Source organism: Monomorium pharaonis, chromosome 2 (genome assembly GCF_013373865.1).
Source record: "Monomorium pharaonis isolate MP-MQ-018 chromosome 2, ASM1337386v2, whole genome shotgun sequence".
Lineage (NCBI taxonomy): Eukaryota > Metazoa > Arthropoda > Insecta > Hymenoptera > Formicidae > Monomorium > Monomorium pharaonis.
The window spans coordinates 24329136-24343457 of record NC_050468.1 but is presented as its reverse complement, the minus strand read 5'-3'; the positions used below and the strand labels follow the sequence as shown (position 1 = coordinate 24343457).

Sequence of the window (14322 nt, the reverse complement as noted above, 5' to 3'; positions counted from 1 at the left end):
TTCTGAGAAAGACGGAAACGAAGAAAAAATACCTCACGCACGCTGATAGAAAAAATGTATTCCATTCAAGACTATACTTGCACAGTAAAATAATTTTAGTCGGGAGTATCATTCCTATAGTAATTATTGCTCTAATATAAGTAGTAATAATACGATGTATTTCAAAGCTGCACAATTTATAGTATAATTTTCTCATAGTTGGCATTACTATAAGTACATGGTTTTTATTACTGACGTTAATGTAACAGTTGCTATAAAAATGATATTCCCGACCGTAATTATTTCACTAAGCCGCATTACAGCCGCAAATATCACATATTTTTTCTATCAGTATGACAATACCATATCTTTGTTACGCAACGCTCACGAGCGGAGGCCTTTACATCGCTCATCGCTCATCGGTGCGTGGAATCGCGGTATCCACAGTTGTGAGAAACGTTCTAATGGAATCTCGGATGACGTGGGATCTCGGACACACGCGCGACCTAGAAAATACCTGGCGGGAGAGGAAAGGGGAGAGGACGGCGGTAATGAAAGTGAGACGGCCCGGGACATTTTTCCCGACGACGTGTAAGTATCGGCCCCCAAGCGAACGACGTAGAAACGGCACCGTTCATCCCCCCCGCGTGCACTCCCCTAAGCCAGCCATCGCCTAATAATGTCGAACGCGCAATTAAGCCGTGCGATAAATTCAGATCGGAGCAGGCGATACTTAACGGGGCAAAAAGTCGGATCGTGCTCGGAGTGCCTTAAAGTGGGTCGGACGACTTGACCGCCGGAACCGGACCGCGCGGAGTCGAGACTTCATTCTTCATTACGCGGGACGAATGAACGATGATCGAGCGAGTAAGAAGAAGGACAGAGGATTGGCTTTGCATAATTGAGGGATCGATATTCAACTTCCTGCGACTTGCGCGTACGCTCGATATCGAGTTATCGGTCAGAGCATGCTTGCGGAATATATTAAATTAGTGGCGCAACATGTTTAAAAAAGAAATTAATACTTATTGCAAATTAAGAAAAACGTTAGATAAAATTCTAGTTCAGTAATTTTCTTAATTTACGAAAACATTTTTAGCTCCATCATCAAAAAGCGAAGTAATATTATACTGAATTTTGTTTCCGATTCACCGAAAGAATCGGTATATTTACGTGAAAGTAATATAAATAAATCGTAATGTAATAAAAAATAATTAAATCATTATTACAGCATCAAATGCGCTAATAGCTTTTTTTTTTCAAAGCCGAGAGCATCAGAAGCAAAGGTTAAAATAAAAAAATAGATCCTATAAGTATTATCAGCATCGACAAGTGTTATTGGTTTCTATCTGTTTGAACATTTCTATACAAGTTTTATTTGAGATAAGCGGCGATTACCAGGTAACATCGTTGTTAGCTCAATGTGCGGAGGAATTTTTTTTTATCATTATTTGGAAATCGACTTTTGTAACGTGGCGTAGATCGAAGGTGCAGCGGGAACAAAAATATAACAAATGCTGCGTATAATTTTAATTAATTTCATTTCACTGACCTTTGTGGTGCGTGTTCCGGACAGGCAAACACCTTGGAAATCTGGTTGAGCTCCTTAATCCTCTCCACGCAAAACTGGCCGGTAGGTAAAACAACCCCGTTTACTTCCAAACTGCCGTCGGGCTGTAGGGTAGCGTCCATCGCGTTTCCGACGATCGTGAAATTGTCGAATTTCGGACAGGTCGGGAATCCGGTCACGATCTCGATAGCGGACGATACGTTTGGCAGCAGAGGTGGTGCATCCGCAGTCTCTTTTATGAAGACGCAAGTGTTTCTGTGAACACACACACATAGAAGAGGATTTATTACAAAGTCACATGTTAAAATGAGATAACTGTAGAGGCCGTAACTGTAAAGCCGATCGTAAAATTTTTTTTTTTTCACCTTCTGTACAAGTGCTTCTTTTAAAGTTCCGTAGACCGAACTGTTACATTTAATAATAATTAAAGGTGCGATAAAAAAATTGCCTCTTTCAAAGGACATGGTTTTTTGCGTGAAGTGTGAATGACCACTTGAAGAGGTTCTTTTAGATCCCAACTCACAGTTATTATTAAAGTCTATATTATTATTATTATTATTTACACAAGATATGATATATCATTGTATTCTACAATTTATCACGATTTTATCATTGTATACATACAAACAGAAATTTAAGTGTTACGTAGAATTGCTCTATTTATTAAAAAAAAACTTAAGAAAAGAGGATTTTCGAACAGTAAAGAAAACTATCGTTGGGATGTAAAATCACTTTAGGTGACTATTTGAGGATTAAATAATAACCAGATACATATATGATAATAAATATCTTATTTCTGTGTGTCACGCTTTAGTCTCAGTAATTTTTAATAAAGTAATTTTATTATAAAACCAGTGTAATATTATCACAAACGGTTAATACATTTTGTTGATGTACATGTTAGAATTCGCCGGGAAACTCGTCCGCACGCAGCGTCAACATTCTCGAATAAAAACTAAACGAGTTTCGTAGACGTGAAGGTCACTCTGCGCGTACTTGACGCATTTCACTGAAACGGGGCACTCGACAAATAAACAAACTACCCAACGATTGAGTCAAAGACTTAAGAAATCCATTACTGTTTCATCAGAAAGGTAAATCATCAGCTGAAGCATTTTTATTTCCGTAACGTTCGGATAACTAAAAAAAGCTATCGATACCATTAGATAAGAAACTATATTTTCGATACCGTGGTAACGTAACAAATAACTTATATTTGTCGCGTTCCAGTTCGAATTATTCGATTTATCCGGTTTTAGATCAGTAAAGTAATTATTCGATATCGATTTGGCAAACCGCCTGTTTTATTTATGCGGTTAGTCAGTTCCATAAATATCGAATTTTATGTTTTATACTGTGACTTGATTTCATTCATTATTTTATAATTAGAAAATTTCACGTTGAATTTTATCAGGATTAATTTACAATTAGATATTTCTTTCGATTCTCGAGTTCGAAAACGATGTCTAGATTTTCAATTTCTTGTAAACTTTTACAAGAAAATGGATGTTGACAAAAAATTAATGCCCATTCGATATCTAATCTTTTTGAATTCAACGGCCATCGTTTTTCGACATGTAATTAAACATAACCATAAACAAATCCCAAGATTGGGTCATTTGATTTGACCGCCCGAAACAAATTAATTATTGCAATATACACATTCTGGATAAGAATTGTTTTACTCTTTCCCTAGGCACTAGCGAAGTGTCCAAGACAAAGAACGTAAGAAACCTCAGTGTACCGGTGTTTAAACGCGGTATCCCCTGCGCCAAACCTAACCTAACCTAACCTAATCTTCGCGTCGCTCGGTTCGGTGGCGAGCCGAGCGCGAGGCAAAGTTATACCTATACTTAAGAAACTTGCCGAGAAAGAAAAGAACGAGACTCACCCGTATTCGTGAAAGCTGGCGTTCTCACCACAGCACCGTCGCACTCGCGGTCTCATGGTCGCAGCGGCGTGGCTACCTGCCGATTTCCTCGGCATGCACACCAGCAGGGCCTTCGAATCGGCGCAGTAGTGGCCGGCAGAAATGGTGCTGCTGACCTCGAGGACCGCGTCGCCGTTGTCGAGGAGGATAAACGGGTTGGACTGCCGGTAGGGTACGTGGACCAGCTCCGAGTGATTGTCGCATACCGGACGCCGGCCGTCGACGACGTGCCAGTCTGCGGGCGGCTCCTCCTCGAGCGTCTGACGCGCGGGCGAGAAGATCAGCGGCGACCATCGGTTGTCCGTCCGCTCGCAGCGCGGCAACGCGTCCTCGTCGCTCCCGTCGTTGTCCACCTGTCGCAGCTCCTCGCCGTATCGGCAACACTTGAGGATCGTCAGCTGCGACTTGTTCGCCAGGTCGATCGGCTCCGCGGGGACGGTGGTCGCGGCGGCGAGCGCGAGTAGAACGCAAAGCGCGAACGCCCCCATCTTTCTACTCCGGAAAAAATCCGCGGCTATGTTCACGTTGGTCGCGTTCGGCGCAACTTCCGACTGTCGCGGAGAATCGACGCGAGAATCGAAATTCAAATCTCAATCTTCAACGATCGAGTCGATCGATGTCTCGCTTGCGCAAGTTGCACACAAAACCCGGCACACACGCATACACACACACACGCGCACTAGGGCTCGATCAGGCTGTCGACATCATTACACAATGCGAACCAGCGCCGTCCAGCTCGAGGGGAGAATCGAAAATCGGTGAGCGAGTTGCGTTCGGGGAAAAGCGAAGAGTGTCTCGTCGTCTACACCGCGGCACTCGTACGCCGGCGGACGTGACTCTCCCGTTCGGAGGCTTCGGCGTTACTGAACGAGACGGCCGGCGACGAGCGAGCGACCACGCGGCTGCTCCGCCGGGCAGCGTGACTGCCGTGTGCGCGCGCAGCCGCGCGCCACGCTCCCGCCCTTACCCGACCTTCTTCAACCACCGGCGCGCGACGCGCGCTTCCTCCTTTCCTCGATCCTCGGCGACCTTCGCGCGAAGGGGGCGAGAATTCGCGACGACCACGTGCCTGGGTGCCCCCTCCCTCCCGCTACAACCGGAAGTGAAACGGTAACGCGCGTGACGCTATCCCGTTCGCGGCGGCGAGCTGTGTTGTAACCGCGGCGAGCGGCGCACGCGAATCGGGAAGAGACGCTGATTGAACCTCGCCTTTTTTTTTTTTCCATTGACTCTGTCGAAATCCCTCTCTTTTTTTGCGCGCGGAATAAAACGAATTTGTTTTATTGAATGTTTATCGATTTTCATGGATTATAAAAGGCTTATAAAAGATATGCGGGACGATATTTTCTTCGCTTGTAAATATTTCGCTAGAGATATCAAGACCGTATGTTATTTATGTTAAAAAAATGGTGCATAATAAAACGTTTGCAACCTGAAATTCAAAATGTTAAAAATCAGGATTAATTAATGAACTACTGGAATAAAGTAATAAATTATAATGTAAATGCTTAAACGCGGACAAATCGCAAAGATTTATTTTTTATTATATGTCACGTTTCGAAGTATTACAAAAAATGTAAAATTTTTACAAATTGTTTTATTATTACGTTTAAATATCTATAAAATTCGAACATATTTTTCTTATTAATTTAAAAGCTATTTAATTTTGGGTTTACTTTTAATTCGTATATAAAATCCCGTTTTGTAGTATTTGCAAGTTCAACGAGTATTATGAATTAAACATTAATCATGAATTAAATTTTGCACGTGTAACGAACTCTAAATAATTCGTGTAAGAGTTTATTTAAATCTACTTATTCGTTTAAAAATATCCAAATCTGTTGTAAAATAAAGTCATTTTTGCTACATAAGCTATCACAAATCATAATTTTCGTTGTTTTTTTGTTTTTTCTATCATTGACTTATAAAAAAAAGGAAGCCTGTATATAGCTTTTAAATTTTCATAAGTTTTAGCTGGTATTGTAGGGCTAAAATACCGTTAAATATTTCTAAATCACAATGTGGTTCGCGTTATTTGTTCATTTTCGCCGAAGGCAATAAACTCCGCGAGATCCCGATCGTTAACGGACGTACGAACATTGGTTATACAACCTGGGAATCGGAACGTTACAATGCGCGCGAAGATTTCTCGAGAAGGTAACGGCGAAAGATGCGAGAAGCGAATCGGGAAGATCTGAAATATGCGCTTTGCTGTGTGACTAAGCGCAGATCCTGCAAGATATTTCCGAGAAGTGTTTACGTACGTTGATAGAAATCCGTGAGAAAATATACAAGTACATACGCGTGTCCCTGTTCGCTACCTCGATAGAGCAAACGTCATCCCGGACGTAACGGACGATCGTTGCGGTATCCCGTCCGGATGGTATATATCGGCGACGAAGCTTCCTGGATCGGCAACTCACCTGGCAGGCACGACCTGCTACTTCCGCGAAACGAACGGATAACTTCTCGATCGCGCGCTGAAGGTCGATTACGATGGGGGGAATCGACGTAACAGCGACTAAGATTGACTTGCGTATAAAATACGTACGCGTACGACTGATGCAACATGGCCTCGTGTGGGAAATGATACCGCTCGTTGATTGTAATTTACACTCGTAACATGGGCGTCAACCGGCCGCGCTGCATCGATTCCGTGAAGAGGTTCTCGGGAACGCGCTTACACCGCTTTCCGTGAGGACTTGGACATAAAACTGTATAAGACAATACTCGTGTTTCACACAGAATGAAAATGCGTATAGAGTCATAAACGTTTTAAAACATAAATTTTTCGTTTGTCGCGACATGTTCGAGTATTTTCTATTCAAATGTTTGTATCTTTATTGATTGTTCGAAACGCTGTTTTAAAATACTGGAGATAATATTTTGTTATCGTGATATATCAACATTTGGCTGTAACGATAATAAAATTATTAATATATATAATTAATGTATATTTTAATAATATACAAAATACACAATAAATATTATATCAATTATTATTTATGTTATATATGTATTGTATATATGAATACGTATATATATAAATAGTTATCAATAAAATAAAAATAATATTTTTCTAATAGCTACATATGCATGAATATTAGAAAAAAATAACGTACGCTCTGAATATATATTCTAATATATATTCTAATATAGAAAAGTTAAAACATTTATGATTTTGTGTGTATACATAAAATTAGCATATATTGTGTGTTTTATAAAAAATCTTTTCAAACAATCTCTCCTTTTACTTTTACCTACTGCGAAACCACAGTTTTTGTTCAATTTTCCTCAGAAAGAGTCGACAAAAAGCGACCGTCCAAGTCGACCGGAAATGCTTTAAAAAGTTCCACACGAGCAGCGTCGGCGGGACGCCGGCAATTAAACTTTTTCGCCATCTCGCGACAGAGAAAATTGGAAATTTGCGTTCCTGCTACGGCCGCCTACCGGCGTCTGCGAAATTTTATCAATTAAAATATCGTTAACGTCCGCGCCGCCTAGCCGAAACGAGCTCGTTAAAACGTTTCCGCGTTCGCGCAGGATAACTACCTACTTCTTTCTTGTTCTGGCTTGGAGTTTCCGCCGAAACTTGAGAACAGAGTGAGTTAAGCTTCGATTTTTTTGTCACAGTCAAAATAGACATAAAACTCAAAATGTGATAAAACGTCAGACTTTGAAAACTGTTGCATTATATCGAACCAAAATTCAATTTTCATGTACATGAGAAGTTTTTATTTGTCAAAGAAATAAATATTCGATTTTAATCATAATAAAATGATAATGTAGTAAAAATATTTTGTAAAAATTCAGAGACAATTATATATAAATAATTGTTTCAAATTTATTTTAGATTTATCTGACTTATATGTATTCAAAGTGTTATTTAAAGATGTGTTATTTACTAATTTTAAATAGAATATTAATTTTCGCTGTAGTTGACTAGACATGTTGAATTTAGATTGACTAGAAAATTTTGTTTAATTTCTATACGCATTTAATATTTATAATTATAAACAGAATTTGTTTGAATATGAGATATATTTAAATTTTTATGAAAATAAATTTTATAAGTGCACACAACAAAGTTAGAGAAAGAAAAATAGAGAGACTTACTTGTGTTTCATTAATTAATTCTGACATGTTAATTAGGTGTAGTACAAAACATTTCTGTGTGTATGTGCGTAAAAAGTTTTAAATAATTTATGTAATACAAAACATATTTAATTTTTTTAAAATTACCGCATTATTATAAAGTTTTATCAAATGTATCTAATAATATTGTTTTAAAATATGACGCAATGGACTTTGTAAAAATTGATAAGGTTTGAAAATTAAAAATTGAAAATTTTCAAACTTTAAGTAGTCGCAACTTTGTCAATTTTAACTTTAGCGTTTCGGGCCTTAAGAGACATCGAAAGAACTCGTGCGAAAGCAAATAGCACTCCTGCGAAAACTATAAAATTCCGAAAAAATATTTTTGCACGTTTAATTTTCAATAATTTTATAGGAGCATTGTTTACCCCCGCACAAGTGCTTTTGATGTCTCTCGAGACTCGAAGTGCAAAAATTGACAAAGTTGCGGCCACTCCTAACATTGTCAATTTTTATTCTCTCTCTCGGGCCTCAAGAGAAATCGAAATAAATCTCGTGCGGGGGCAAATGATACTCCTATAAAATTTTTTTTAATTAAAAAGTTTTTTTTCGAAATTTTGCAGTTTCCGCAGGAGTGTTGTTTACCCCTGTACAAGTTTCTTTAATGTCTTTTAATGCTCGAATGGCTACGGTTAAAATTGACAAAGCTGCGGCCACTCAAACTTTCATAAATTTTAAATTTGAAAAGGACCCGCAGTTTTCTTATAGGAAACTATTTTCGGTCGAATTGGCTGTAAACATAGTATGTGATAGTTCATGGCGTTCTTGAATCGCATCGAAATGTAAAAACTTTCGTTGAAACTTGGAAATGGAGTTAAAAAATGATTTCCGTCGTACAGAGAATGTATCAGGAAGTCAAACGATTTTCCAAAATTTCATAGCAACGTGCGGGTCCAGAGGTTAATAGGATGGCACGAAATTCAGATAGGGGAAAAGCAGGAGGCAGTGATATCGTGGCGACACGTAAATCACGGCCGATCGTCGGCGTTTCTGCGCGCGCGTGTGTGCGTGTGTTGCAGCGCGCTCGCGCGCGGTTGGCGCGTGAGCGTGCGTTCGTTAATAGGTTTGCACGTGCGTGTCCCTAAACGTAATACCGATTTTATCTGCCCCTCTTGTCTACGCAGGCCGGCCGGTCGGTGGTAGACCGTCCGGCTGGCTGGCTGGCGGGCGCAAGGGGTAGAGAGTGTCGGCCAGACAGTTTTGATCCAGGTTGCGATCCCGGAAGTTGAAACTGCAAAATCATCCGGCCAGATTGATCACCGATCGTTAAAAGCGATCGAGGTAAATGTCGCGCGTATGCGTAAAAATAAAGCGCCCGTCGATGACGATGCGCTTCCGCTATCGCGCCGCGGAAGATAATCGAATCCGGATGATTTCGCTTCGCTAATGAGAGGGTCACCGCTGTAAAATACTGTGGCGCGTGCACTGTAAACAAACGCGACACGGTAATATTCCGCGGAGAATATTTCATCTCGGTGCCACCTCTTCTCTCCGCGGACTAATTGAATATCCGAGTTATCGATGTTATTTCGCTTGCGAAGCCTTTTCTCCGAATTACAAAACGTAATGAAACGCGATGTGTATCTCGCCATGCAGTCAGTTAAAATGATATTCGGCATAACATGCGCGAGAGATAATGTTCATTATTTATTACTTTTAATTTATAGGATCGGGTGATTTCAGGTTTTCTCGATATATTTGTGTATTAGTTTATATATTTCGATACAATGTACTTTGTCAATAATGTATTTGCTTTTTATTACATTTAATTGATCATATGTTAACATTAAATCTACGCTAAAGTCATACGAAGTTTTATAATTAAAATATCTTATTATAACTTTATATTGTATCATGTTTTATTTGTATTCGTAGTGTAGAAATATTTTATACTATAATTTATAATTATGTAGTATAAAAATATTTTATACTAATTATACCGTAGTACTATTTTGTGTTAATAATATTGGCAATAAACTTGACTATATAAATTTATTTTTTTTTCTCTTATTAAAAATGCATATTGGAGTTTCGTAACTTTGCGTTACTTGTCGTTATCATTACCTATTTTGGTAGCAATCGTTATTTTTGTCTGTCTCTAATAATATAAGCTTGTTATATTTTTACAATAACAATAACGAATATTATTGTTACTTTATAAACGTACAATATTTGCGTCAGGAATCAAAGAGATTGATCAAAACTACTATAGAATTCTCTTGTCGCCTGTCTTTTATCAAAAATGCATATGTATTTAGAATTTCGTAACTTCATAATTTGATTTTATTATTATTTTATATATACATATTATATATTATATTATAATATATAATATCTATATATAAATATATATTATATAATATTGTATATAAATACATATCATATATTTTTTTTAGTATATATACAAAATAAAAATATGAAATATAATTTCTTGAAACACTGATTGAATTTTGATGCCAGAATTTTGAATACCAATTAATGGTCTGAATGCTGTTTTAAAAAAGGGTCATCAAAATTGCGTGAAACAAAAGAAAAGATAACGTTATTATTCTAACATTATCATATCAGATTAAATGCTAGAAGATAAAATGTGCATTTAATTTATTTGGGACCTAAATCTTAGGTAATCTCAAAATATATGATTGTGGTGGTTTGTCAAATAAATTGTGCTTATATTTTATTATATGTGTCAATTTGCGCTCAATAATTAAATATCTTCCGTTGAATGTTTCCATTTGAGATACGTGGCATTCGGCTAAGGAATATTATGCTACCACAAAGCTTTTTATCCGGCCTCAATTTTTCTATTACCCATTGTTGCAGTTCTTCTTCCGATACCTGAAGCACAATAACGTTATGCCATTGACGTATATAATATGGATCTTAAGAGAAATAACCAGCTTTATATGTACCTCTTTTCTCGGCACCTTTGTAACAAATGCTTTTGGATATTCATCTTCAAGATTATGCGGCACTGGCACTACAACGGCTTCGAGAACCATCGGATGATTTTGTAACACGGCTTCAATTTCCGCCGGTGAGATGATTTTATTTTTACATTTGAAAATTTGATTGACCTGTCCGATGAAAATATTACCATTCGTATCGTAGTAGCCTAATATCTCCAGTCTTAAACCAAGTTCTCGTCCATTTTTCTAAGTAAATTAATTTTAATATGTATTTTTTATTGATAATCAATGTATTATCTTACTCTTACATATATGTGTGTGTAATTTTATAGAACAAGTATAATTATAAATTATTAATTAAAAGAAATTGCAACTAATTACCGCAATAGTTTGTATCAGGTGTAGTATCGCTGTAGTATTTTCTCATCATGTATGGAGAACGGCACCAGATTTGGCCTTCTACGTTTGGACCTAATGGAATTATTTTGGCGGAAGGATATAAAGATGTGATCATCAATCGAACATTTCTACCCACGTAACCGCTGGATCCAATCTTTCCGGTTTCTCGTTGGTAAGCTATTACTCCTGTTTCAGTTAAACCTAGAGCAATTTATTAACTTTAGATATTGCATCGGCTACATCAACTTTTTAATTAGAATTGTAATAAATGTACGTACTATATACTTGAATGATAGAAGTATCTGGCAGCAACTCGATGAGATTTGCGTGAATTTCGCGATTGACGGTCGAACCATTGAATAAGACTTTCTTCAGAGAAGAAAGATCGTACTTGGTAAGATCGAGTACTTGTCGGAACCGACAGTTAAACAAAAATATTTTTCTCGGCGACATTAGTCTCAAAACGGCTGCGGCACAAATATGCGATGTATAATAAATAAAATACAGATAAAGCTGTACGCGCGGGCGTGCGTCGTAAAATCGTCGATAAACCGTAAAGAAGAGTTACTCATGCGGCACGGTGGGTGATAAGGATTTTCGATTTCTTCGCGATGCCGGGAGTAAAGAATCGCTTCCTCTCGGTCGAAGGGAGCGGGAAGGGTGACGTCGCGCCGCAACGGATCTCGGAGCTAATCTCGAAAGCTTCGTAACTACGGTGTATCTCCCGCGGGAGGTACGTAGTCGATCATACGAACGACGGCGTTGGGGGGGCAGGGAGGGGAATCCCAAAGTCCAAATCCCCGCGCGGGGACGAGGTAGATTAACACGCTTCCTCTCGATGAAAGAAATTCCTCTCGTCACGATCGCTTCAAATAATCTCGCCGCGATCTCGGGCGAGCCTGTGCCGGACGAGCCGTGCGAGGGCCGGCGCGTCGACCTGTCGTGACTCTATCTGCATTATGCATTCTGTCGCGTGCACTTAAACGCATAACGGAGTTACCGTCCGGTCGTTACGGCACGGCAAGCGCATTTTTCTAATCGCAATTTGCTCTATCGAATTAATCGCGAAAGATCGCGCCGATAAAACGCGCGGTAATACACCACGCTGCCGCACAACTGGAGATAGTATCTCGGTGGGTGTGCGCCCGGCGCCGCCCTCCCTCCCCCCCCCTTTTTGATTGAAATAGCTGCGTGTCGGGAGAACGAGGAGGTGGCGTCACACGGGGAGAACCCCGGGGAATTTTCGGGAGATCAGAACTCTCTCGATTTTTGATTAACAGGCGCCACGAAGATTTTGCAATTAATGCAATTAAGCGCGCGGATCGGCAGCGCCCTTCGTCTCTCCGAGAATAGCGAAAATAAGCTTCATTAAGGGGGTTGCAGGAATAAACTTTACCAAACGTAATGATGCGCCTTAGACCGAATTCTAATCGAGCGAAGAACGGATAATTATTATCGAGCTTTCGTTAATCGACCGTTATTACACCGATTAATGCAACGGAATGGGAAAAACCGTGTAAATCAACGGGGGATGAAAGTGTTATATATTCAACGGCGCTTAGCAAAGCGCTGACTTTTATTTGTATAAAAGTAAGTTACTCCTTTCCTAGGAGTTACTCAAGAAAATGTTGAACTGGATCGTCGGGAGTGGAAGCGAGCATTTCTCGCCGAAACTTAGTACTTAAAAAATAATTTTCTCTGAAACGCTGACTCTTCTCCCCCCCCCCTTCCCCCCTCCCTCTCGTCTGGTTTCTGAGGAAGAACGAAGAACATTTACGACGGAGAGGGCTCACGAAATCCCGTGAGATTTCCCGTGTCCCGAGTCTGTTTTGGCGCGAAAACTCAATCATAATGGCCTATAAACGGCGGCCATAAAGATCATAACGGTACATTAAGCTCGCTATCGTTGGCGCACTAACGCCGTCGCTGATTCGGTCGAAACTTTTACGGTATAATCCCTTGCCTACCCGCAGCTTTTCTCCCGCAGCTCTCCGAGTTGCCGAAGACGCCTGAAGAAGATTTAAGGCCGCATTACAAACTCTGCCGTGTACATATCGCGCGGGTATGCTCGGGGCGTGCTACCATGCTAATAATTTATAGCGCGATCGGGATGTCGCTGCATCCAGAGGCGCATATTTGAATTTACAACTCGCCTTCGTACCGAAATTCAATGTAAAGTCCATATGCTATATATATCATTTTACTAGTCCCTATCTTCTATGCACGCATGTCGTTAAGGGTTGTATTTAATATAGTAAATAAATGTGCAGAAATGTGATATGTAAATGGAAATTAATAAAATTTTTCAATAACATTTTTCCTACCAAAATTTAACCACTGGGGATAACAAAAAGTTATACTTACACTGACAGAATTTGATTATAAAATTGCGAGTGTTTATGAGTTTCCAGAAATGTGAAAATAATATATGAAATGCTCTAGATTTAATTAAGTGATAAAGCAGAACGTTAGAGTTATTCTCGTTAATGAATCAGTATGCGGGGGAGGGAGGGGGGGGGCAGAATTTCAAGCAGGAGAACTCTTGTTTCTTCATCTACGCTCTCCCCGTTGTCGTCTGAAAGGGTTAGTAGCACTCGTACCGTCTTTAAACTTATGATGGATGCAAAGCCCTCCGTCGCGGTGACGAAACGTTCATCGTATGCGAATGACGGGAACGCGAAAAGAGGTTGGGTTTTTCCTTCTTTCGAGGACGGGTTTTCTCTCGCGAGGGGTCTCTCTGTAAACTCAATTTTCTAACGCGCAGCGCGAGATAAGGGTCGATCTCTTCCGCAAGCTTCATCGCCGGCCATGGCTGCCTGCCACCCTCGTCACTTTGATATCGATGAGGGTAATTTACGCGAACATTGTTGGCGAAGAAGATTGATGCGTCGAGTGCGTGCGAGGGCACCGAGAGGCTCCCGGGGCCCGTTGTACCCCCGTCCTGACATTTCCTATACCACTCTTTCTCTCTCACCCTCTCTTTCCCTCTCCCTCTCTCTTTTCCATCCCCTCCTCTCTCTCTCTCTCTCTCTCTTTTTCTGGTTCTGCCTGCAGCATGATGAATTGCATTTCGACACCCTACGGCCCTGTGAACGATTGTCCTGCGAGACTGCCGCGTCATTCGACGTATTATTGCGCGCGTGAAACTGGCGCCTCGTCTCTCTTCCGCGTTATCGCGATCAAATGACGCCGCCGATGGGCGATACTTCGCTCACTCCTTACGGCGTGGAAATCGATGACGCTGGCATCAGCAGTTTTTTAATAGAGTGAAATGACATATTATCATAACTGTTGTATCACAGAATGCATCGTGTTTTGGTGAAATCGCGATGTAAGTCTGTTTTTCTTCATCTTGAAAAATTAGTTTCATGAGAACTATT

General features: G+C 40.0%; 2 protein-coding genes across 2 annotated transcripts in view; both read right to left on the bottom strand.

The window, feature by feature from the left end:
* The window catches only part of LOC105828909 (probable G-protein coupled receptor Mth-like 1), a 143526-nt gene extending 139559 nt beyond the window's left edge, over positions 1 to 3967 (bottom strand). Inside the window, exons 1-2 of the mRNA XM_036282474.1 lie at positions 3441 to 3967; positions 1532 to 1804 (exon numbers count right to left, since the gene is read on the bottom strand). Of these exons, the coding sequence (XP_036138367.1) occupies positions 1532 to 1804; positions 3441 to 3967 (800 nt within the window). The remainder of the gene's footprint in view (positions 1 to 1531; positions 1805 to 3440) is intronic.
* Positions 3968 to 10334: 6367 nt separating this feature from the next.
* On the bottom strand, positions 10335 to 11395 carry LOC105828908 (4-coumarate--CoA ligase-like 2). Its single transcript, XM_012667474.1, has 4 exons — positions 11221 to 11395; positions 11007 to 11143; positions 10547 to 10789; positions 10335 to 10472 (listed from the first exon to the last, which is right to left on the bottom strand). Exons 1-4 carry the CDS (start codon positions 11393 to 11395, stop codon positions 10335 to 10337), a joined length of 693 nt encoding a protein of 230 aa, XP_012522928.1.
* Between the last annotated feature and the right edge of the window lie 2927 nt (positions 11396 to 14322).

Bases quoted from the DNA above. Each gene is read 5' to 3' on its own strand.
- LOC105828908 (XM_012667474.1), bottom strand. From the start codon at position 11,395: ATGTCGCCGAGAAAAATATTTTTGTTTAACTGTCGGTTCCGACAAGTA. The intron at 11,144-11,220 runs GTACGTACATTT...AAATTGCTCTAG, and splicing joins TTCTATCATTCAAGTATATA to GTTTAACTGAAACAGGAGTA. The intron at 10,473-10,546 runs GTACATATAAAG...ATTGTGCTTCAG, and splicing joins CAAAGGTGCCGAGAAAAGAG to GTATCGGAAGAAGAACTGCA.